This window comes from Actinia tenebrosa, unplaced genomic scaffold, assembly GCF_029948245.1.
Source record: "Actinia tenebrosa isolate PJP-AT-01 unplaced genomic scaffold, QUT_ActTen_1.0 PGA_scaffold9__36_contigs__length_13948895, whole genome shotgun sequence".
In the NCBI taxonomy this organism is placed as follows: domain Eukaryota; kingdom Metazoa; phylum Cnidaria; class Anthozoa; order Actiniaria; family Actiniidae; genus Actinia; species Actinia tenebrosa.
Window position 1 is genome coordinate 11,506,945 of NW_028292586.1, and position 24,317 is coordinate 11,531,261.

The window sequence follows — 24,317 nt, forward strand, 5'->3', positions numbered from 1 at the left end:
TATGCTAAATATTTGCAACCACACATACTAAGGCGTCATCAAATGATTACATTTAGTAGTGTCAAAAGCTCGGTGACGTCAGGATTGAAAGCGTTTTGAAAAATGAAACCAGCAATAAAATCTTAAACTAAATAAAGTTGTTTCATTGTGGTATGATGCAATATTATCGCCCGGTAACTGTAACTGCATGCCTAATACAATCTTATTAAATATACAGTGATGAAGAAGAAAAAGCAGCAATGACCAAACTGGAAAATCTGAATATCTGAAAATGAGTAAATCAGAAAATACAAGTGAAAATGAGAAGAATTTCACAACTAAAGAAGGAATGGAACAGACCATCTTATTTTTCATATTAACAATATCATGCAATAGTTTAGTTTATATGCCATATATCATGGCTCAATTTTTCTAATTTTGCCTTTGTTCTTGGCTTTATGTCAAGTTGCAATTAATGTTTCAAAAGAATTCAAAGATTTAGAGATTGAATCCTAGCATTTTAATTCACACAGAAAGGCAGTATTATTGTCGTGACATTTTCAAGAATTGCAACTAAGGACTAGTAGCTCAAAATAACTATTATCCAAAGTAATTATGCTGACGAAGTAAATCGAAAAATTTAGAATCTACGAAACGTTGTCATTGCGATACCACAATGTTCATTTAGACAAGTTTATTTAGCATTTGGCCTCAATTTGAATATTGGAAATGGAGTTCACTTAGCCACGAATAATAGAATACAACTGGTAAAACTTGGCTCTTGTGGCTGACGCTTCTTAATAATTAAACAGCGTCCTTAAAAAGGCCCTAAGAGCAACAAACGCAGAGTTACATTGATCGATTTAGAACATTCCATTTGTAAAAGAACATCAAAACCCCTGCAAGCCTTAATACTCATAAAAAAACTTGGCCAGTGTGCAAATTTTCGTGTAATTTTTTGACATTTTGAAAATGCTTAATTTGTCTGCTGAAATACTGGTATATGTTATTCTGTTACTTGTCGAGTGTCTGGTAACCATTAAAACCCAGTGCAACCTGCTCGACTTTAAACACCACTCTAAATATAGAAAAACAACAAAACCACTAGCTGTGGACAAAGCACTATAAGTTTGATGCAGTGAGAACCTTAACTTATATATAATTTTTTTAAATGAATTTAATGACAAATTGTAATGACATTGAATTTTGGATGGTATACTAACGACATTTTATATGCTTCCAGTTGCTTCCATGACATCGCAATACATATGCAAATATATTTTGCAAATATGTATTTTCAATAACAACTAAGTTGGGCCTTTTCGTGAACTTTCTTCAATTGTTAGAGTTTCACGAAGTCTTTAATCTAGTGGTTAAATCCCAGCAAAGCCCTATTTAGCATTAAGACTCTCAAATTTACTTAAGAGGATTTTCAACTAAATTAAGTAGCATAGAACCACACTGTGTAAAAGGGAAAATGAAATTTTAGTTATATTTATATGACAAAGATGATTGACATTGTTAATTACCAAGGACTGAGTTTATATATCGTTTAATATCGTTGCTACCCGTTATTTTTCTTTCTTCTTTTTCGGAAGATGTTATTGGTTCACACATGATAAAGGGCATGAATATAACATTCAAGTCTCAAATGAGAGCTTTGTGTATAAAATGCAGAAGGAAAGGCAAACTGCCAGTCTTGGTTAACCTCAGAATTCGAAAACTTATCGCCTGGACATAGACCTTGTGCTGAATAAGACTACCATAGAAGAAGAGGATAATTTGTCTTCCCTCTCCTTCTTTCGCCATTAATTATGGCGGATACGGTTGTTGAAGAACTTGAAGTCACGTCAATGCAATTGGAGCTATCTCCAGAAGGGCTTGTATCTAACGATGGGCAAATAATTCAAGGAGGAGCTGTTATGATCGATGGAACAGTTGAACTGTCTATGATTGAAGATGGTGGTTCTATCCAAATCATAACTCAGGAGATGCCATACGAAATGCAGTCTGGGATAATTAGCACTAATTTTGTTACAATTTCAAACGGGCAAGCTTTTCAAGACCTAGATGGTGCGAAAACGCAGATTTTTGACGGGCAATTGTTTCAGATTAGAGCAGACATGGTATTCCAAATGTTAGGTGGATCTATTGAGATGTGGACCGAAGAGATATCCCCTGGTATATCGATTATTGACGGTAGTACTGTGCAAATATTTTCTGGGAAAGCTTATCAGGTCTTTGATGGGCAGCAAAATGAAGTACCAGAAGGCCAGCCATTCCGACTTCCAGAAGGACAAGTCTTTGAAATACGCTCTGGTACAATTGAAATGGCGATGTTACAACAAGGTCAGTACGGCGCAACACAAACTATAACACAGACAATGCCACTTGATGTGCAATCACAAGTTATTAGCATGGACTTGGTATCTCTTTCCAACGGCCAAGTTTTTCAGTCGGTGAATGGGGAGTTAATTCAAATCCAAGATGGCCAAATGTTTCAGTTGGGAGGAGGAGGAAAAGTGTTTCAGATGCGAGGCGGAATTATTGACATGTGGAACGAAGAATTGGTATCAGAAATGGAAGTTATCGATGGAAGATCAGTGCAAATAAAAGGTGGAAAGGCATACCAAGTGATTGATGGGCAACAGCTTGAAATTGAAGCTGGAAAACCTTTTAAAATCGAATCCGGACAAATCTTTCAAATGCAAAATGGAGCAATAGAGCTTGTGTTACTTGGCTCTCAGAGCTCTCAGATCATCATCAGCAGCTTTATTCAGTTGTCCAATGGACAGGCTTATCAGTTATTAGACGGCCAGAACATACAAATTTCAGACGGCCAACTTTTTCAAATGAAAAGTGGACAGGTTTTCCAAATAAATGGAGGTATGATAGAATCCATATCTCAAGATAGCTTAACTCAAGAGATGATTGACATGGCCGTTGGAGGGGAAAATATCCAGATCATTAGTGGTCAAGTATTTCAAATAAGGGATGGGCAACAAATTCAACTTCAAGATGGACAGCTGTTTATGCTTAAAGAAGGAGGAGTATTTAGAATGCAAGGTGGACGTCTAGAGTCAGTTTCACAAGAAATGATGCAAATGATGGGAATATCAGGAGGAGGGGGAATGATGCATGAAATGTCAGTTCAGGAATTACCACTAGAAAACCAAGAAACCTTTGAAATGTCCTTTCAGGAAATGCCCCTTGATATGACATCTGAAGAAATAATCTGTGAAGTACTTCCACTAGAAATGACGTCAGAAGAAATCATATGTGAAGAAATTCCACTGGAGATGACATCAGAGGAAATCATCTGTGAAGAACTTCCACTAGAAATGACGTCAGAAGAAATCATATGTGAAGAAATTCCACTAGAAATGACATCAGAGGAAATCATCTGTGAAGAACTTCCACTGGAGATGACGTCAGAGGAAATCATCTGTGAAGAGCTTCCACTAGAAATGACGTCAGAAGAAATCATATGTGAAGAAATTCCACTAGAAATGACATCAGAGGAAATCATCTGTGAAGAACTTCCACTGGAGATGACGTCAGAGGAAATCATCTGTGAAGAACTTCCACTAGAGATGACATCAGAGGAAATCATCTGTGAAGAACTTCCACTGGAGATGACGTCAGAGGAAATCATCTGTGAAGAACTTCCACTAGAGATGACGTCAGAGGAAAATATCTGTGAAGAACTTCCACTGGAGATGACGTCAGAGGAAGTAATCTGTGAAGAAATTCCACTTGATATGACGTCAGAGGATATCATCTGTGAAGAACTTCCACTAGAGATGACGTCAGAGGAAGTAATCTGTGAAGAACTTCCACTGGAGATGACGTCAGAGGACGTAATCTGTGAAGAAATTCTACTGGAGATGACGTCAGAGGAAATCATATGTGAAGAACTTCCACTAGAGATGACATCAGAGGAAATCATCTGTGAAGAACTTCCACTGGAGATGACGTCAGAGGAAATCATCTGTGAAGAACTTCCACTAGAGATGACGTCAGAGGAAAATATCTGTGAAGAACTTCCACTGGAGATGACGTCAGAGGAAGTAATCTGTGAAGAAATTCCACTGGAGATGACGTCAGAGGAAATCATCTGTGAAGAACTTCCACTAGAGATGACGTCAGAGGAAGTAATCTGTGAAGAACTTCCACTGGAGATGACGTCAGAGGAAATAATCTGTGAAGAAATTCCACTGGAGATGACGTCAGAGGAAATCATATGTGAAGAACTTCCACTAGAGATGACGTCAGAGGAAATAATCTGTGAAGAACTTCCACTGGAGATGACGTCAGAGGAAATAATCTGTGAAGAAATTCCACTGGAGATGACGTCAGAGAAAGTAATCTGTGAAGAACTTCCACTGGAGATGACGTCAGAAGAAATAACCTGTGAAGAACTTCCACTGGAGATGACGTCAGAGGAAATAACCTGTGAAGAACTACCATTGGAGATGACATCAGAGGAATTAGCAACTGAAGAGATACCTCTTGAGGAAACTTCAGAAGAGATAATAGAAGAGACTCCCCTTGAGGAGACATCAGAAGTGATAATAGAAGAGACTCCCCTTGAGGAGACATCAGAATTGATAATCGAAGAGACACCCCTTGAGGAGACATCAGAAGTGATAATAGAAGAGACACCCCTTGAGGAGACATCAGAAGTGATAATAGAAGAGACTCCCCTTGAGGAGACATCAGAAGTGATAATCGAAGAGACTCCCCTTGAGGAGACATCAGAAGTGATAATAGAGGAGACACCTCTTGAGGAGACATCAGAAGTGATAATAGAAGAGACACCCCTTGAGGAGACATCAGAAGTGATAATAGAAGAGACACCACTTGAGGAGACATCAGAAGTGATAATCGAAGAGACACCCCTTGAGGAGACATCAGAAGTGATAATAGAAGAGACACCCCTTGAGGAGACATCAGAAGTGATAATAGAAGAGACACCACTTGAGGAGACATCAGAAGTGATAATCGAAGAGACTCCCCTTGAGGAGACATCAGAAGTGATAATCGAAGAGACACCCCTTGAGGAGACATCAGAAGTGATAATAGAAGAGACACCCCTTGAGGAGACATCAGAAGTGATAATAGAAGAGACACCCCTTGAGGAGACATCAGAAGTGATAACAGAAGAGACTCCCCTTGAGGAGACATCAGAAGTGATAATCGAAGAGACACCCCTGGAGGAGACATCAGAAGTGACAATAAAAGAGACACCTCTTGAGGACACATCAGAAGTGATAATCGAAGAGACACCTCTTGAGGAGACATCAGAGGAGATAATCGAAGAGACACCCCTTGAGGAGACATCAGAAGTGATAATACAAGAGGCACCCCTTGAGGAGATATCAGAAGTGATAATAATAGAGGGACCTCTTGAGGAACCCGAAAGGCAAGAAAAAATAACAATAGAAGAGATGCCACTTGAGGAGAAATCCCTAGAGGAGACGTCACAAGAGATAACAATAGAGGAAACACCTCTTGAAGAAACTTCCAAAGTAAAGACTTTCCCAGAGACTGTTAAGGAGACCCACTTGATACAAAATATGGTAGAAGAAAAGAATATGGTAGTTTCTCCAATATCAAATTATGAAATACAGGAAATTCCAGTAGAGGAATCTAAAAACAACAAAGATTCAGTAAAAGAAATAGTTGAACCTGCTTCAAATGAAGATGTTGGATCATGGAGCATGACGGTTATAGGCACCATTCCTGATGAAGAGCAAAAGAGTACAAACATTGGGGAGGAATTTATTGAGATAACAGAAGAACCTCTCCCTGATGTCTCTGAAAATAATGTGGAAATAACATATGAGCCCTTACCAGAGACAGTCACAGAAACTAAGATGCAAGAGAAGACAAAAACAGAAGACAAACAAAGAAAAGAATCCACGCGTTCAAATGTTTCTTCACACAGCTGTGTTTGCACTCCAAGATACCAAGACACCTGCGATCACCAGTTTATGGTTGAAGAATTCAAAATGAAAATATCGAGGATAGAAAAAGAGAAAGAGTACCTTGAAGGCAAGTACGACGAATTGCGAAGGGAAAAATCTTTTTCTGATTCTTATAGACAGATGTCCTCTAGAGATGCAGACTACTCACACCATTTACTAAACCAATCTGATGGTGGCTATACACCACGCTCAACAACAAGTGAATGCTACCACTGTGAATGTATGGGTCAGAACAGCAACCGAAGAAATACAACTCGCAAGAGCTCGGAATCTGAATATTATAAGCTAAAATGCGACCAGATACGAAAAGAAAAGGAACACTTGGAAATGGCCTACGAAGGAGAGAGGAGGCAGAAAGAAGATATGGAGAGAGAATTCGAGTATGAAAGAAATGAAAAGCATTACGTAGAGAAGAGATACGAAACGATGTTGCAAACTATAGGAAGATTTGAGGATACGATAAGAGAACTCAGACGCGAGAACGAAAATTTGCAATCAAACTTGAGTGAGTGGTCCAGTTCAAGAGTTCAGACCTTGCATGAAGTAAACAGCGGCATCCCAAGTACTGATAAATCATTGATAGATGAATCAAGTACTGAAGTACTAGAATACAAAAGAAGTCTTGATATCCTTGAAAGAGAAAATAGGGAATTCAGAGAAATTCTTGATGCATTGAACAAAAGAAATGAAGGCCAAGAAAATCTTAAAGGAATAGAACTAGGACTTGTAAGAGAAAAAGAATTTCTTGATTTGAAAAGGGAGCGCTCAAGGTTTGAAAACATCATCCTTGAACAGAAGAGAACAATTGCACACCAGCAAGAGAGAATTGAGGAGATAAGGAAGGAATACGAAGATGAAATCTGGAGCATAAAGGAGACCAACAGGAAAAACGAAAGAAAGTTTAAAGAGCTTCAAAAAGATCTAGATGAACGAGATAGGGAATTAGATGATCTAAAAAGATCAAGAGTTGAAGAGATTCATATGCTTGAGATTAAACTTCAAACTGAGTCTTCAAACAGTTCTCAGTTCCAGAGTCAAGTTAACGAGCTACAACTTAAAGTTCAGAGATTGGAAAGCGAAAAGATCAAGTTAAGAGGGCAACTAAATGCAAGTTTTGGCAATCAGCCATCCATGGATGAAAGTTACAGCGAAGATGTGTCAATTTTGAGGCGTAAGTACGAAGAAGAACAACGGTCTAAGGTTAAGCTTGCCAATGATATCAAGTATCTTCTACAAGATATAATGGACTTGAAAGACAGGAACAAGCGAATCGAAGACGACTTCATCAGAGAAAGAAATGAAATAAAAAACATGTTGGAAAAGCAAGCCCACGAAATCACTCAAGTATATTTGACACAAATCACAAAGCTTCAAGGAGCGTTGTCAGAAGAGGTAAGGCGTAGAGAAATGATTGAGAATGCAATGAATCCAGCTATGTATGGCAATACATCTGCAGGAGTCAGCCAACAGGCTCACCAGAATTCAAGTACGCTCAGTGGTATGACAGCTGCTCAGCAGAATGGAGTTTCTTTCCCTGCAAACCAAGACAACACCAACATTGCTGCAAGACTTGATAATGAAGTAAGGAAACGAGAAGCTCTTGAAGTAGAGAACAAGAACTTGCTCTATGAGATAAATAAGCTACTGGGTGGAATAAATGAAGATCAGACTGTTGGCAGTTATCCATCACTTGAAAGAGAAGACTTACCAATTGCAGCATCACCTGCCAGAAACAGTGGTCTGCAAAAGAAGAATAAGGAACTAATCAAAGAAATTGCAGAACTAAGAGAAACAGTTGAAGACATGGAAGCAACGGCAAAGAAAAACAAGCAATACAAAAATAAAATCTCGGATCTCCAGGAAGAACTTGACCACGTCACTCGTAAAAGAGATGATTTAGCATCAACTCATCGAAATCTAAAAAAAGACGTTGATCAGCTTTCAGCAACTCTAGATGAGCTTCAAAGGAAAAACCGACAATACGCTGACGAAGTCGATCGCTTGATGAGAAAGATCCAAGACTTGGAAGATAGTTTTAAAAGCGAGAAAACAAAATTGGTGAGGGAACACGAGAGTGAAATGGAAAGAGCCTTGGATGATGCTGACAGAAAGAATGAGGAACTTCAGAGGAAATTTGAAGAACAAAAAACGGTTATTGAGCAGCTTGGGGTAATAGCAAGCAAAGCTGGCTATGATGTCCAAGCTCTGACAGAAAACGAAGGTGGAAGCAAGCAAGAAAGGGGTGATCGTGACCGCAAAAGCCCTGATCAGTTACGTCCAGGTAAAGAAAATACTGATGCGTACGCATCTTCACTAAAGAAACAAGTGGAAAACCTGCAAATCATGCTGCAATCTTCAAACAAAAGGCACGAGGAAGAATTAAAGGGAGTTCAAAACCAGAAGAAGGAAATGAGAGAAGAGTTCGAAAAAGAGCGACAATCGCTGAAGCAGTATTTCAATCAAGAGAAAGTAATGCTTGAGAGAAGAACGCATGGATTTGGAGATAACGGAATCCCAGGTTTCAGTGGCTCCCAAATTAGCGGAATTAATCAACCAGCAATTCCTTACGCCCAACAACAAATTGCTCCAGCAGATGCATTTATTACAGCTCAGGAAGCCAACGGTTTATTTGAATCGATCCCACCCATGTCTCCAAGCCCCGGTTTCTCTGACAGTCAAGTTGGTCAAAGAGAATTAAATAGTATGAGTGCCCATCCACGTGGATCACCTGCAACGTCAAGTAACTGGAATCCTACTCTTCAAAATCAACAATATGCTGCAAATGGTATGTCCATGACCATGCCGAACACATATCCCAACCAACAGCAACATTCAAGTCCAATAAACGGTTTTTATCCTAATCAACCAGTTTCTGTAGGCAATGGTACTGCCAATGGACAACAACAGGGTAATCCCCCATTCGACTTACAAGACCATACTAGCACATCAACAAACATGCCATGTAATCAGCAAACGGGCTACAATAATGGTCACACGAGATTTGACTTACGACCATCATGTACAACAATGGAGGCTGGAAATGCATTCAGTGGTCCAAGAAATTGTGGAGAGGGAAATTCCAAATGTTTGTCAGATAATGTTGGTGACTTTGAAAGGCAAATAAAAGATGTACAAGAACAGTTCAACCAAAACAAAAACGATATTCTTCAAAAGGCAGCAGATGAGAAAAGAAGAATACAATCCATGGGCCAGCAGATCGAAAGGCAGATAGACGATATGAGTCAGAGTTACGAAGCAGGACTTAACCAAATGCAAGAAATAGAGAGGCGCCAGAAAGTCCCATTCCAGAGTTCTTCATCGCAAGGAACAGGTGCCCGACAAATGAATAGATTCAAAGAGCAACTGCAGAAAGCTCAAACTGATGTTCAAAAGCTACAAAGACAGCTGCAAAGACAAAAGCGAGATTACGAAGACCATATAAGGAAATTAACTCAGGAGAAAAATTTAATCAATAGCACCCTTCAGTCGATGACTAAAGAGATTTCCGTGCTGAAGTGTGAAAGAAAAAGTTTTCGATGTTCCACCAGAAGTGAAATCGAAAAAATTGAAAAAGTTCACGACATCGAAAAAACTGAGATAAGAGAAAGTTGTGAAAGAAGCAAAAAAGAAGAAATATCTCGTATTAGAGTCGAATATGAGCAACGCATATCAAAAGAAAGAAAGCGTCTTCAACAGACCACAGATGATTTACGCAGAAAGATTTCTGACTTGGAACACAAGGTAAGAGAAGTCGAGCTTGCCCTTCAAAACGAGAAACACAAGTTTGAAAGAGAACGAAGTGAACTTCAAAGGACGCTTTCCAGGAGCCAAGAAGACATCAAAGTCGCATTGGAAAGCGAATACAGAAAAAAAATTGCCAACGAAAAGCAGAAGTTTGAGAAAACACTTCGAGAGTTGTGCACACAGATTTCATCCCTTCAAGAACAACGCAAACAGATACAAATCAAGCTGGCCAGCAAGGAAAATGGTATGGGCAGTGACAGAATCTCAAGGGAAAGAATTATCTTACAGCTCGAGCAAGACTTCCTAGAAAAATTGGAAAAAGAAAAAAGACCTCTGGAAGAAAAATTAAACGATCTCCGAGACGAGTTATCTAAAGCAAAACGCGAGAGGAACGCGGTTAAAACCTCAATGGAGAAGGAGAAAGAGAAATTGCAAGAAGAAGTAGAACGAGTCAAAGACAGCATGAAGAATAAGCTACAAAAAGCTAAAGAGGAGATTGATAGACGAAGCGAAATGATGATTAATCGCAGTATGATGGCCAACAAGATAAAGAATGTGACGGTGAGATATTTTATAAGCTAACTTTGAGAACGAGAAGTATCTAGTCAAAAAAATTGAATATATATTTTATCCATAAAAATTTAATGTGTTTTTTTTTTTACTAATATTTTTTACTAATAAAAATTTAATGTGGTTTTTTTTAAAACTAATATGCTATATCTTTTCATAAAAAAAATAGATGATTTCTGACCTCGAGTCTCAACATCAAGCGCAGTCCAGCCTAAAGCATTATCAAGAACAAATGAACCTACTAGAGCAAAGAAATCTGACCCTTCACTCCAAGAACGAAAGACTCGAACGAGAAGTTAAGGTTCTCAGTGGACGTGTGGAGAGCCTTGAAACTCGTAACCGAGAACTGCAAACAGCCAGTGCTATGGTAAAAAAATGAATCAATATTGATAATCAAACGAGAAACTTTACTTTGTAGCATTTTATGGTTTAGTTACCTCTTTATCCCAAAAAATTATATTATAGATAATTATATTCCCAAATCTCTTTTTTACAGTCTTCAGTGACATATGAGACTTCTCCTCGCCATCGCAGCTTGAGAACCGACTACAGTTCTATTGGGAATACCAGTATGGGACATCATGCTTACTCAAGGCAATCCCATTTGCAAGAATCGCCTTTTTCACAAGGAGGAGACCAGTACAGCAGCATTTTGGAACGTGCTAGACAAACGATTAATTCAGCAGGAACATTTGGTGTACAAGATAATTATATAACCCCGCGTTCTCTAAATGCAATGTCTGGGAATGGAATTCAGAGAAGACTAGGAACAACAGGAGGATCTGGGTTAGGTATAGGTTTAAGTACCCAAAATGGAGGGATGTCTGGATATGGTGGAGCCTCAAACACCCAGATGACGCCAAGGACCTACACAGGAAACTATGAGGGGGTGTACAATGCAGGTTTTTCAGCTGGGCAAGTAAATTCAAGTGGGTCTTTGAATCAATCCGGTGCAGTGGTCAATGGAGTAACTACTTCAAGCAGCCTTGAGATGAATTCTGACGTTAGCCAAGGCGATGTTGTTAACAGTTTCGAACAAACCGAGCATAAACAGATGAATGAAGGCGATGTCTCAAATGGAGGAAATTCTTTCATTATGGAAACCAAAGAGATCTCAGAAGATATGCAGCAGGCAGATACATCCAAGGACAACGAATAGGTTATTAACATATCTAGAAAACTTATAACACATGACACAATAGTAAATAAGCTACGCTATGGTTAAAAATCAATTTAATGTAAAATGAAAAGAAAATGATAAAAATTTTTCAATATTTGAATTATTATTTTAGCTTTTCCCTTCACGGGTGCACGATGAATTATGTTAATTCTTTCTTTGTTGCAATTTTAGCCAGAAATTTGATATATATTTCACATTTGTTATTTCAAATATGATTGTTTTAAAATATTGTATATGATGTAAAATAAACTCAATTGGGTAATAATTACGATAGCAAAATCTCTAAGATTACTTGCATTTCAAATCCGACCTTAATTCCAATGAATTTCATATAATGCATGCGAAATAAAAAGATAGGACATAAAATAACTTTTTCTGTAATTCTTGTTATTTACACTAGGGACTTTTTGATTGAGGGTATTAATTTCAATTCCTAAAATAAATTCAATCTGTAACTAAAGTGATATAAAAATTTCATTCAGTTCCATTGGGACTAAATTTTAGTTATTCTGTTACAAGATTAAACATTAAACATATCTTATTCTAAAATAAGGAAAAGTCCGATGAAATAAAAATAAACCTATTGAAATTCAATTGTTGATTTATTACTATTTAAATAAAACTGAGTTTTATATATCTATGGTTTTTGTGTGCGTGTTTGTTTTTATACCTTTTCACTGAAGATGTTCAGCGCACTCGATCTAGATCCTCATCTCCGATCCCTCTACGTATTTGTGTAGTAATCACAGTAAACAAATAAAGAATTGATAAAGGCCCATGTGATAAACTTATGAACCAAGAGTGTATATGGTACTAACAGCATCGATTTATGCACTGGTTGAGGATCTATTCGTTGGGTATCGCTATCAACCGCCCTTCGTATAAATGGGCCCTGATGATTGTTTTCTACCTGTACTTATAGTACTTATATAACTTTTGAATAGCTTTAGTACCACAACGGCTACTCCAAAGGCAAGACAAGTCAGGGAAAAAATGGATTAGTTGAGACCTAAATGTTGCATTACTTCAACATGCGTGACTTTTTATTAACGAACGTGTTCAAAACAAGCAATTTGTCCTGGTGTTAAGATACCAGTGTTGTATAATCCTAAACCAAATACCTGCTGTTGACAATTTTACCTGTTGCATTAGGTTTCAATACATGAAGTGTAAGACTTTAAACAATCACTATCTTCTTCGAGAAAGTCTAAATTTTTTTTTAAATAGAAAATGACAATATAAAGTAGAAATTCCTTTTCCTACCGCTTTTTGAGCTGCTCTCAATCTATTATTTTATTTCATTTTTGTTGGTTAATATTTTAATTTTTTTTTAAACTAGAAGTATGAGTGATGTTAAAAAAAACAAACACTTACAATGGCAAGGTTTAACATTCAGTAAGTCTTCCAGAAATTTGTTAATTTTAGTTAAACGTCTTTTACCCACTCAGTAATTGACAGACAAGAGAACTGAAGAAAACAACATCGAAGAAATTCAAAGAAAGAAACAAAAAACAAGAAAGGAAGGAAAGCGAAAAGGAAAAAAAAAAAATAAAACTACAGAAATAGAAAGGCGATCCAGGGGATCTATTAACCACAAATCCTTATGGTAACTTTGCAAAATGGGAAAAAGTTGACCACAAGCTGGCATATGCTAAGCTCTTAAAAAGCGATTGGTTTATTGGTTGACAAAGTACATGATCACAAGCAGTCAAGTACGATAATTCTTAAATAGCTTGATAACGAATATCAAGGTGCTTTTTCTCTTGGCTCTATTGACGAAGCAGGAAGCGTATTAATTGTATCCAAAATGTTATAAAGCATTTTGTAATTTAAAAAGTGAAAATTTGAACAAATGTGATAAAGTGAACGAAAGAACGGCAAAAAGAAAAAGGGAAAAAAAGGTAAGTCAAACTGATATTTCAATAAGAAAATCAAATATTCTAAAAATGAATCAGAATATCAAAACGATTATTATTCTTGCATGATTGAAGTGGATCTAGAAGTCGTGCAACCCCACATAGATTGTGATGCGGAACGCAATACTATGCTGTATGTTGATTTCGTGAGATGCTATGAGTATTGGAAATTAAGAACCAGTTTGAAGTCCAGCTATATATCATAAATTATTCTTTTGAAATGAGATCTAATAATGTTTACTTGCTATGTTTTTTTAACAAAGTGAATTCGGGGAATTAAGAGAAGATGACAGAAAAGAAAGGTTTGACACCTGAAGTAGTCGGTTCAGGAAATAAAGATAATAATAATGTTCAGGAGATGTCATTGAGCATGACAACAACTCCTTTACCCGGTGACCAGCAGCAGTCATTGAGCATGACAACGACTCCCTTACCTGCTGACCAGCAGCAGTCATGGAGCATGACAACGACTCCCTTACCTGCTGACCAGCAGCAGTCAAGGAGCATGACAACGACTCCCTTACTTGCTGACCAGCAGCAGTCATTGAGCATGACAGCGACTCCCTTACCTGCTGACCAGCAGCAGTCATGGAGCATGACAACGACTCCCTTACCTGCTGACCAGCAGCAGTCATGGAGCATGACAACGACTCCCTTACCTGCTGACCAGCAGCAGTCTTTGAACATGACAACGACTCCCTTACTTGCTGACCAGCAGCAGTCAAGGAGCATGACAACGACTCCCTTACTTGCTGACCTGCAGCAGTCATTGAGCATGACAGCGACTCCCTTACCTGCTGACCAGCAGCAGTCATGGAGCATGACAACGACTCCCTTACCTGCTGACCAGCAGCAGTGTTTGAGCATGACAACGACTGCCTTACCTGCTGACCAGCAGCAGTCTTTGAGCATGACAACGACTCCCTTACCTGCTGACCAGCAGAAGTCATGGAGCATGACAACGACTCCCTTACCTGCTGACCAGCAGCAGTCATGGAACATGACAACGACTCCCTTACTTGCTGACCAGCAGCAGTCTTTGAGCATGACAACGACTCCCTTACCTGCTGACCAGCAGCAGTCATGGAGCATGACAACGACTCCCTTACCTGCTGACCAGCAGCAGTCATGGAGCATGACAACGACTCCCTTACCTGCTGACCAGCAGCAGTCATGGAGCATGACAACGACTCCCTTACCTGCTGACCAGCAGCAGTCATGGAGCATGACAACGACTCTCTCACCCGCTGACCAGCAGCAGTGTTTGAGCATGACAACGACTGCCTTACCTGCTGACCAGCAGCAGTCTTTGAGCATGACAACGACTCCCTTACCTGCTGACCAGCAGCAGTCTTTGAGCATGACAACGACTCCCTTACCTGCTGACCAGCAGCAGTCAAGGAGCATGACAACGACTCCCTTACCTGCTGACCAGCAGCAGTCATGGAGCATGACAACGACTCCCTTACCTGCTGACCAGCAAGCAGTGTTGAGCATGACCAACGACTCCCTTACCTGCTGACCAGCAGCAGTCATGGAGCATGACAACAACCGACTCCCTACCTGCTGAGCCAGCAGCAGTCTTTGAGCATGACAACGACTCCCTTACCTGCTGACCAGCAGCAGTCTTTGAGCATGACAACGACTCCCTTACTGTGACCAGCAGCAGTCAAGGAGAGCATGACAACGACTCCCTTACTTGCTGACCAGCAGAAGTCATGGAGCATGACAACGACTCCCTTACCTGCTGACCAGCAGCAGTCATGGAACATGACAACGACTCTCCCTTACTTGCTGACAGCAGCAGTGTTATTGAGCATGACAACGACTCCCTTGCCTGCTGGACCAGCAGCAGTCATGGAGCATGACAACGACTCCCTACCTGCTGACCAGCAGCAGTCATGGAACATGACAACGACTCCCTTACTTGCTGACCAGCAGCAGTCTTTGAGCATGACAACGACTCCCTTACCTGCTGACCAGCAGCAGTCATGGAGCATGACAACGACTCCCTTACCTGCTGACCAGCAGCAGTCATGGAGCATGACAACGACTCCCTTACCTGCTGACCAGCAGCAGTCAAGGAGCATGACAACGACTCCCTTACCTGCTGACCAGCAGCAGTCATGGAGCATGACAACGACTCTCTCACCCGCTGACCAGCAGCAGTCAAGGAGCATGACAACGACTCCCTTACCTGCTGACCAGCAGCAGTCATGGAGCATGACAACGACTCTCTCACCCGCTGACCAGCAGCAGTCTGTATCGGAAAAAAGTGTTCAGATTCTGGAGCTACCATTGAAAGAAAATCCGAAAGTTGATGTTGCTGCGTTGGAGGTAAAAGTAAAGGAATATAAGAATAAAGTTACTTTTGTCGAGAAAGAAAAGAAAAGCATCATGGACATGTACGAAAAAGCTGTGACCGAATATGAAATCTCCAACACTAAGGTTCGTCATGAATACGAAGTCAAAGTGGCTGAAATGAGAATGAAGAATGATAACTGGGAGAAGAAATACCACCAGGTTGTACGGGAAATGGAACTTTTAAGACAAAAACAAGCATCGATGCAGAGATCCCATGACAAGAGCATGGCACAACTAAGGGCTGAACTAGAGATGAAGTACAACAACGAGAAGTCAAAGATGGAAACACAGTTTACAAATGAAAAGAAATCTGTTATCGGAGATTACGAAGAACGATTGCATTTGTCAAGCATTGAAAATAGAGAATTGATGAAAACGCATACTACATATGTGACAGATTACGAAATCATAATAACCAGCATTCGACAGGACTATGAGGATAGAATTGGAAACTTGAAAATCCAAAATAGTAAGTTAGAGAAAAAACTTACAGAAGCCATCGCAGATAATGAAGCACTAAAATCTAAGGTTTCTGAATTGAAGGTAGATTATGAAAGACGACTTTCTGAGCTCAAGAAAGAAATGCAATCACGATGGACTGTTGAGAAAGAGGAAATGGAAGACGAGTTTGAAAAAGAGAAGGCTGAGCTTGTGAAAAGGAGTAAAGAAATGGAAGGAGAGTATGAGGCTGCAACGTTTACGCTAGAGCAGTCATGGTCAGAAAAGTTGAAGAAAATGGCCCTTGAAAGAAACAAACTTGAAGAAGGATGCATGATGCACAGCAAGGAACTAGAAATTCTGAGGAAGAAATGCATTGCACTCGAGCAACAGTATGAACTAAAGATAAAAGAACTACTAGATGATATGGAAGAGTCCTTGGAAAACAATGAAGACAAAATGGAAGATGTGCTCAGAAGAGAAAAGAGGGTCTTAGTTGAAAAACACGAAAAGACGGTTAAAGAATACGAGATGAACATAACAGCCATTCAACAAGAATACGAGGTGAAATTGGCTCAACTTTCAATGGATAAGGAAAGAAATGAAAAAGAATTCACAAGCACTATTGAAGAGTGGAAAACCAAATTTGCGAATCTATCGGCGCAACATTCCAAGTCCATTTTAGATTTGGAAAAGAAAATAGAACACCAGAACGCCAGTTACAAAAGCAAAATCAAGAAACTAGAAGCAGAAATTGTAAGCAATACTGAGTCGTATGACTCTATAACAGCTGAACTAAGAAGAGAAATCAATACACTGTTGCAGAAAGAAGAAAAATTATTAGCAGAAGTAAAGGAGCTTAAAGAACAACTTGATGAGAAAGAACAGAGCCATACAAGCTTGGTTGAAAGGGTGACAGTCGAGAATAAGCTAGAAAAAGAGGCAATGGAATCGCGTTTTGTGAAGGAGAAGGAAAACTTAGTAAAGTTACATGAAGAAGAGCTTGACATTCAAATCAAAATGTTAAGCTCAAAGAAGCGGGAATTACAAACAGTAACAGAAAAGCTCGGAGATGAAATCAAAAACCTCCAAAAAGAGCTAACGAATGCAAGAGCAGAGGTTATCAAACTAGAAGAAAAGAATGAAGAAACTGTAGCACACTACAATAATGTGTTGCAGGAAGCTAAAGAAAAGCTTAAAGATTCGTACGAAAAACGAGAGGACAAACTGGAGGATTTCTTAGAAAACGAGAAGAGAGAAATGGAAGAAAAATATGAGAAGGAGTTAATGGAAAAGAGCAGAAAACAAGAAGAGACAGTTAATGACTACGAGGCAAAGATCGACAAGTTGGGAGATGAATGGAAAGAGAAAGATGCAAAAAGAGAAAACGAGAAGAAAGAGTTGGAAATTATTTTGAAAGAACTCATAGCAACGCATAAAAAAGAACTGGAAAAGATAAAGGAAATATTTGAATCTGATATGAAGGAGCTTCAAAAAAAGTTACAAAATGCTGAGAAAGAAAAAGATAAAATAGAGGATCACTTTGTAAACGAGAAAGAAACTCTGATGGAAGCAAACTTAAAGAATGTGAAGCAGTATGATCTCAAGATAGCAAACTTGATGAAGAAATATGAAAGCAAGCTTGAAGACACCGAGAAAGAGAAAGACAAGATGGAAGAGGAACACAACAAAAAGATTAAGAAAATTCGTTCAACTTTGGCAGAGACTGAAGAAAAGTGTGAAACAGAAATCCGACGAGTGAAATTTGAGTTCAAAGAAAAAATTAAGAAAGAAAGAGATGAACATGAAAAAGATTACAAAATGGAAAGACAACGAATTTTTGATATGCACAAGAGAGAAAAAGATGACATGGAGAAGAGGTTCCAGATAACGAAAGACGAGGTGGAGATGTCAATAAAGAATTTGTCTGAAGAGAATAAATTGTTGAAGAAAAATATGAAACTGCAGCAGAAGGAGTTTGACGAGAGTAAAACGAGGATGGAAGAAAAATGGAAGAGCGACGTCGAGGAAATGAAAAGAGCTTTTGAACAAGAGAAAGAGAAATACATTGCAGAGATTCAGACTAGTTTTGCAAGACAAAAAGAGATTACTGCTAAGCAATATCAACTAGAGATAAAAAAGTATGAGACGAACATGGAGAAGCTATCTAACACTTATGAAGGTAATGAAGAAAAAGCAGAGGAAGAAATAGATGATCTCGAAGCAGCTTTTAACAAAGAGAGAATAGCGAAAGAAAACATGGAAAAAGAAATTCGAGAATTAATGAACGAGGTAACATCAATAAGACAAACGTACAAAAATCTAGAGGTGGATTATACCAAGAGACTTGAAGACATGGGCCAGTTTTTGAGAAAAGAAATAGAGGTGATAAAGACTGCGTATGAAGCTGAAAAGAGTCAACTGCTAAAGTTTCTCGACGATGAACGAAGAAGACACGAAGACACTCGTAAAGAATACCAAGAATGCTTAAATAGAAGCATAGAAGTTGAAAATAAGTTGAAGACAAGCAAAATAAAATATGAAGAAGAGCAAGAAAGAAGCAACGAGGAGCTACTGAGTTTGAGAAGAAAATTCGAAAAACTGCAACGCGAACACGAGAATCTCGAAGAAATGATTAAATCGAAGGAAAATAGTATAAACATGTTGAAAATTCAAAGAGATGAGTTGACAAAAGAGATCCAAACCAATATAAAAAATAACGAAGGCAAAACTAATAGGATTCTCCAGCTTGAAATGGAAAATTCGAAAGTATTGAAAGAAATTAATTCATTAATTTCAGAGCGCGAAGATTTGCTCGCCAATAAAAGACGCCTTGAGAGAGAGAAGCAACAGATTGAGAGACAGGTAAAGAGTTTTGAAGAAACAAGGTTGGAGTTCATCAAGAAAGAGAAATCATTGCAAGAAATGGAGTATCGCTTCGAACTGGAGATAGAGAGTCTGACACGGCGTTCAGAAGAGCAAAAAATAGAAATGGAAAAAATTAAAAAAGAAAGGTCCAGTATATCGTGGGAGTTAGAAGATCTGCGCCGCTCAAAGAAGAGCGATATTGAAGAAGATCTGCGCCGCTCAAAGAAGAGCGATATTGAAGAAGAAATACGAATGCTGAAGGCGCAAAAACTACGCTTGGAAGAGGAACGTGAAAAAATGCCACTGGATCACGAGAAGATAATATATAAATGTGAGTCTTTGGTAAGAATTGAGAAAGAGAAGGCAGAAAAATATAGATTGGAATTGGAGTCAGAGCGTCGAAGTTTGAACAGAATAAAACATGAAAGTAGTGCAGAGGAAAGAGAAATGATCAGGAAGCTGGAATCACAAATTTCAAATTTAAAAAGCCAAAGTCTTAGAAGTGAAAATGCATTAATCAAAGAAAAGACTGATCTCATGGAAAAGATTAGTAAGGTCAAAGAGGAATATGAGAAAAGGATAATCGAATTGGAAATGAAAAGCAAACAGAATTTGGAATCAACTTATCAGCACCAGTGCAGTTTATCTAGCAGCACAGCTATGAACAAGGAAATGGAAAAGCTTCGAGAACACTACGAAAAGGAGAAAAGAGAAATCGAGCTAATGTATATAGATGAGAAAGGAAAGGCGCAGGAAGAATGGCAAAGAAAGCTTAATGAGGAAAAGGATTCAATGGATATCAAGCTCCATCGAATGCAGATCGAGCTTGACATTTCCACAAAGGAGAAGTTCAAAGCAGAGAACAAACTCCGAGAAATACGAGCAGAATTCCAACGACAAGAGGAGAGCATGAAGCAAAGCTTTGCAGAAGAGAAAAGCAAGCTTACATTAGAGTTTGAAACGAAGTTTGAAGCTTTCAGAAAGGAGCAAACATTGGAGTATGAAATGAGTGTTATTAGGAACAAAGAGAAAACGGAACAAAAGATAAAGTTCTATGAGATAGAAATCGAGAAACTTAAAACGTCACAGCACGACTCCAAACTATTAACAGAAGCATTGTCACGTGAAAAGGCATTTAAGGAAAAACTCTATGAACTTGAAGAAGTCAACAGCGAAAACAAGAATAGGATCCTTGAACTTGAGAGACAGCTGATGGCTCAGAAGGGTGAATACGAAAATAGGCTTGATCACGTGATTAGGGATGCAAAACGCGACAATGAAGAACAGAAGAGACGCCTTGAACATGAGAAGGAAATGGTTGAGATCAGCAGGGATGGGTTGCAAAAAGAACTAAATAAATTGAAGAGTAAACATAACAGCTTTCAAGAAGCCCATGTAAGTGTGGACCAATTTGAACATTCAGCTCTGGAGCTGCAACAAAAGCTAAACAAAGCAGAAAAAAGAATTCGGGAACTTGAACTGAAATTAGAAGAAATGAAAAGGAAAGAACGAGAATTGAAATTTGAATTACATAGCGAACACAGGGAAAAGCTAAGCCAGGAAAAAAGTGTCTATGAATCCAAAATAGCCAGTACCACAAGTGAGATATTGGCAATAAAAGAAAGCAGAAGAGAACTGGAAATGGAGTTTAATGCTCTTACAGTCGCTTGTGAGAAATTCAAAAGGAGGATACAACATCTGGAGGAAGAAGTTGAAAGGTGTGGCAGTCCAAGAGATAATGTTAGTCAACATGGTCGAAATACGAAGGTTTGTGGATGCTCATTCTATGTTTACCCACAACGAGATGAAAGCCCCAGGAACGAGGTCCAGAAACAACCAACTGGACGTTTTTACGAGTATGGATACGCAACGGCTGAAGACAGAATAAAGGTATGTAAATCATTTGGTTTTGTTTCTAAATCTATAGTCTTAGTGGTTTTTGCCAAAACAGTTCGTATTTAATTACATTTCTGCCCTAATAACAAAAAATATTACCGAAAGAGAATGTCAAGACAGTAGTGAAAATTAGCATAACAATAAATGCTACTGAAACGGTTCCATCTCTGGGCGCTAGATCAAAATGTCGAAGGAAGCAAACATAAAATGCATGAAATAATTGACTGGTTTATAGACTAGCCAGTCGATTAATTGATTTTGTTTAGTTATTCAGTCGTAAATTGATCAAATGGGTTTTGGTCGCCTGATAAGTTAATTGGTTATAAGGTTAATGGTAGATTGGTTGGGCGACTTCCTTGGTCGTAGGCTACCATTTTTTTGTCAGAAGATAATATAGGTAAGTTGTAGTGCTTGGGAACGAGATTATTCCGGGCGAAAGCCCTTGTCAAGTTATTTGACAAAAAACTTTTCAAGCTTGATGTGTGCTAATTTTAACTATTGTTTTGGGATTCTCAAAGGAGTTTTAACATTTGAATATGGAGAAATATTTGGAAAAGGACTGTGATATTTTAGGTATGAAACGTCATTAGGAGTACGGTTTATCAACTGGTAAATGTTTTACTGATTTTTGACTGTGAATAATTATTAATCAATTCAATACCATTTAATCTTTTCTTTGTTTATCGAATATAAAATATCAAGAGCCATAATGCTGCGAAATCTCTACGACATGATGACGATGATATACAAGAAAGTGGAGGCGCAAGAACTTTAAGGTCACCAAGAACTCCAAGGTCACCAAGAAAAAGAGCAGATTTCGAAGCAAAACTAAGAATGATGGATGATTGTCTGAACAATCTTGATGAGAAACACAAAAGCCTTCTGGAAGTAAAGCTAAAGGTTATACGCCATCGTTTTTCAAAGAAATATAACAGTGGCTTTACTGATGGACTCATTATAGAATCAATTGCAAAATCATTGTCGGGTTCAAATACTGAACAAAGAAGCTGAGACGTTGCGTTAATTAGATGCATCTAGAAATACGACTCGTGGGATGTTCATAAATTGTTGCACTGACAAAACGCATTGAGACTACATGTTTGATATATCAACTGTGGTATCTAGAATGAATATACAACAGAAGATAGTTATGTCATTTCCCATCATATCTTACGGTCGCTGCTATGCTCTAAGCAAACCGACAATGTTTTTGCAATTGATCGAGTGCATATATGTTGGACTTTTGGATTTCTGGAACACTATATGCTATGTACAACGTGGCGATTTTTAAAAGTCATTTGAGAAAAAAAACCTAAATTACGTTATTCTGATTTTTTCCAACAGGTTAAAGAGCACGACTCTTATTCGATCCGAAGACAGCAGAAATCAGAATCCCGTAGTTCGAGATACATCTCCACGTCTAAAATCACACTGGACAGTTAGTTCACATTCACACGACTTGAAAATTTCACGATAATTAACTACCGTACCGTGTCCGTGACACTGACATGCCTCGTCTAAGAATTCAGAATGAATGATCATTAGTCTCTTGTGCTGTGATTTGGTCGATGGATATCGTACCGTTACCGTGCCGCGTGACGTTATTTTTTTTACAGTGGTCTGAATTATTTCTCCATGCATGCGTATGGCGATGTTTGATGAAGATCAATCTGTGAAAAATTTACTATAATAAACTTTAATGTAATATGTGTTAACCAAGAAAAATGTTAGACTACAGCAGCTTGTATATTAGCATATGAAATAATTGTATATTGTAAAAGTATTAATTTAACATAAATCGTTTTTGAAACTTTTGTAACATAGCCTAAGTTTATTCATCTAGAATTCTAAAATTCATCAAACATGAAAGCTTGGTTCGATATGAATATACTTATTCATTTGCAATTGCACCGTCGTAATTTGTCGTCAATAAAAGGTTGGGAGTTTTTATTAACTAATTAATTTTTCTTTGGGAGTTATTGATAAATATATTATAATTTCCGATGTATATATCCAATTTTGTAATTATCAACCTACGTCAATTTGTTGCAAACACTGCAATTACTCTGAGAGACAGTATCCTTCTCTGAAACAAAAAGTTGATCCTCGAAATAAATAATTAGATAAAACCTAACCAAACATCACAAAAGTCTGGGTATTAGCAGAACCAAATTTAGATCGGTAAGGCCAGCGATTGTCAAATCATACGTCATAAGTGTTTGCGCACACAAAATGAAAATTTCGCGCTCAGCCTTGTAGAAGTAGACATGTATAAATATATTCAAATGCTTTTTAGGCAGTTCTGTGGAGTCGTTACGCATAATAAAATCATGTGCAGAGTCAGGCGCGCAAGCAGTAGAATAACCAAACTATATCCGCCATATTTTACTCGTTTGTTTTCTTCTCTTCTCTTCTCGTCTCTCCATTTCAGAGCACGTGTCATAATTACCTATAGACTACCATTTCTTCGTTAATAATAAGCAGTTGCGCATGAGAAGAGACATCATTATCGAAACGACTCTAACTAAGATCTTTTATCTCGAAAGAATGACATGTGATATGAGATGGCAAAACATTATTACCAATCCCAAAAGGTCTATTAGGACAAGGCTTTCCTTTATCATTTACAACGCCTTTCATTTACATCATAAACTTCACATTTATTGCAATATGCGATATTTTACTTCCTTTATTTTTCTATAATAATTCTTACATCAATTACCAACGAATCCGGCGGCCATACCTGACCAGAATGGTACACTGAAATCTATCTATCCTAAAACTTTATAAAAGCTTTCAAATCTAGTGGTGAATAAAATAAGCGCTAAGTATCTCAGTAACGAACGAAATAACTAGCAGCTAGCTAACTACTAGCTAACTACGGAACATGAAAAACCTATATTCTTTGTGAATTTTGTTCATACTACATAAAGCAGTTTTTGTATGACTGTGAATAGCTCACGGTACGAATACGGTCGTGACACGACAGGGAATACGCCAGACTAGTCACATTGCTCAAGAATTCACTCTCCATCCAATCAGATACCCGGAACACGGAAGAAACACGGTACGGACACGGTCACCGCACTGCCAGACCAATCGCATTTCACGAGATCAAACAAGTCAGCTAATTAAAATTCTAGAAAACGTCACGGCACGGCACGCTTACTGCATTTCATAGTCATGCGAAAACTGCTCTAATAATGATTGATATATATTTTGTTTATTTATTTTATCGAACTAATATAGTTGATAATATAAAAAAAAAGAACTAACAATTTACTAACAAAACATGTACTAAAAATCTTGTTTACTAATTTTGCTCATAAATGATATTTCATTTTTTGGAAGGTTATTTCATTGAAATTATAG

General features: G+C 38.2%; 1 protein-coding gene across 1 annotated transcript; it reads left to right on the plus strand.

The window, feature by feature from the left end:
* Positions 1 to 1,793: 1,793 nt before the first annotated feature.
* LOC116303228 (uncharacterized) lies at positions 1,794 to 22,899 on the plus strand. Its single transcript, XM_089024531.1, has 8 exons — positions 1,794 to 10,274; positions 10,453 to 10,650; positions 10,780 to 11,438; positions 11,864 to 11,880; positions 13,661 to 14,872; positions 15,043 to 20,939; positions 21,648 to 21,845; positions 22,290 to 22,899. The coding sequence occupies exons 1-8, from the start codon at positions 1,794 to 1,796 to the stop codon at positions 22,386 to 22,388; spliced, it is 16,761 nt and encodes a 5,586-aa protein (XP_088880657.1). The 3' UTR covers positions 22,389 to 22,899.
* Positions 22,900 to 24,317: the final 1,418 nt, after the last annotated feature.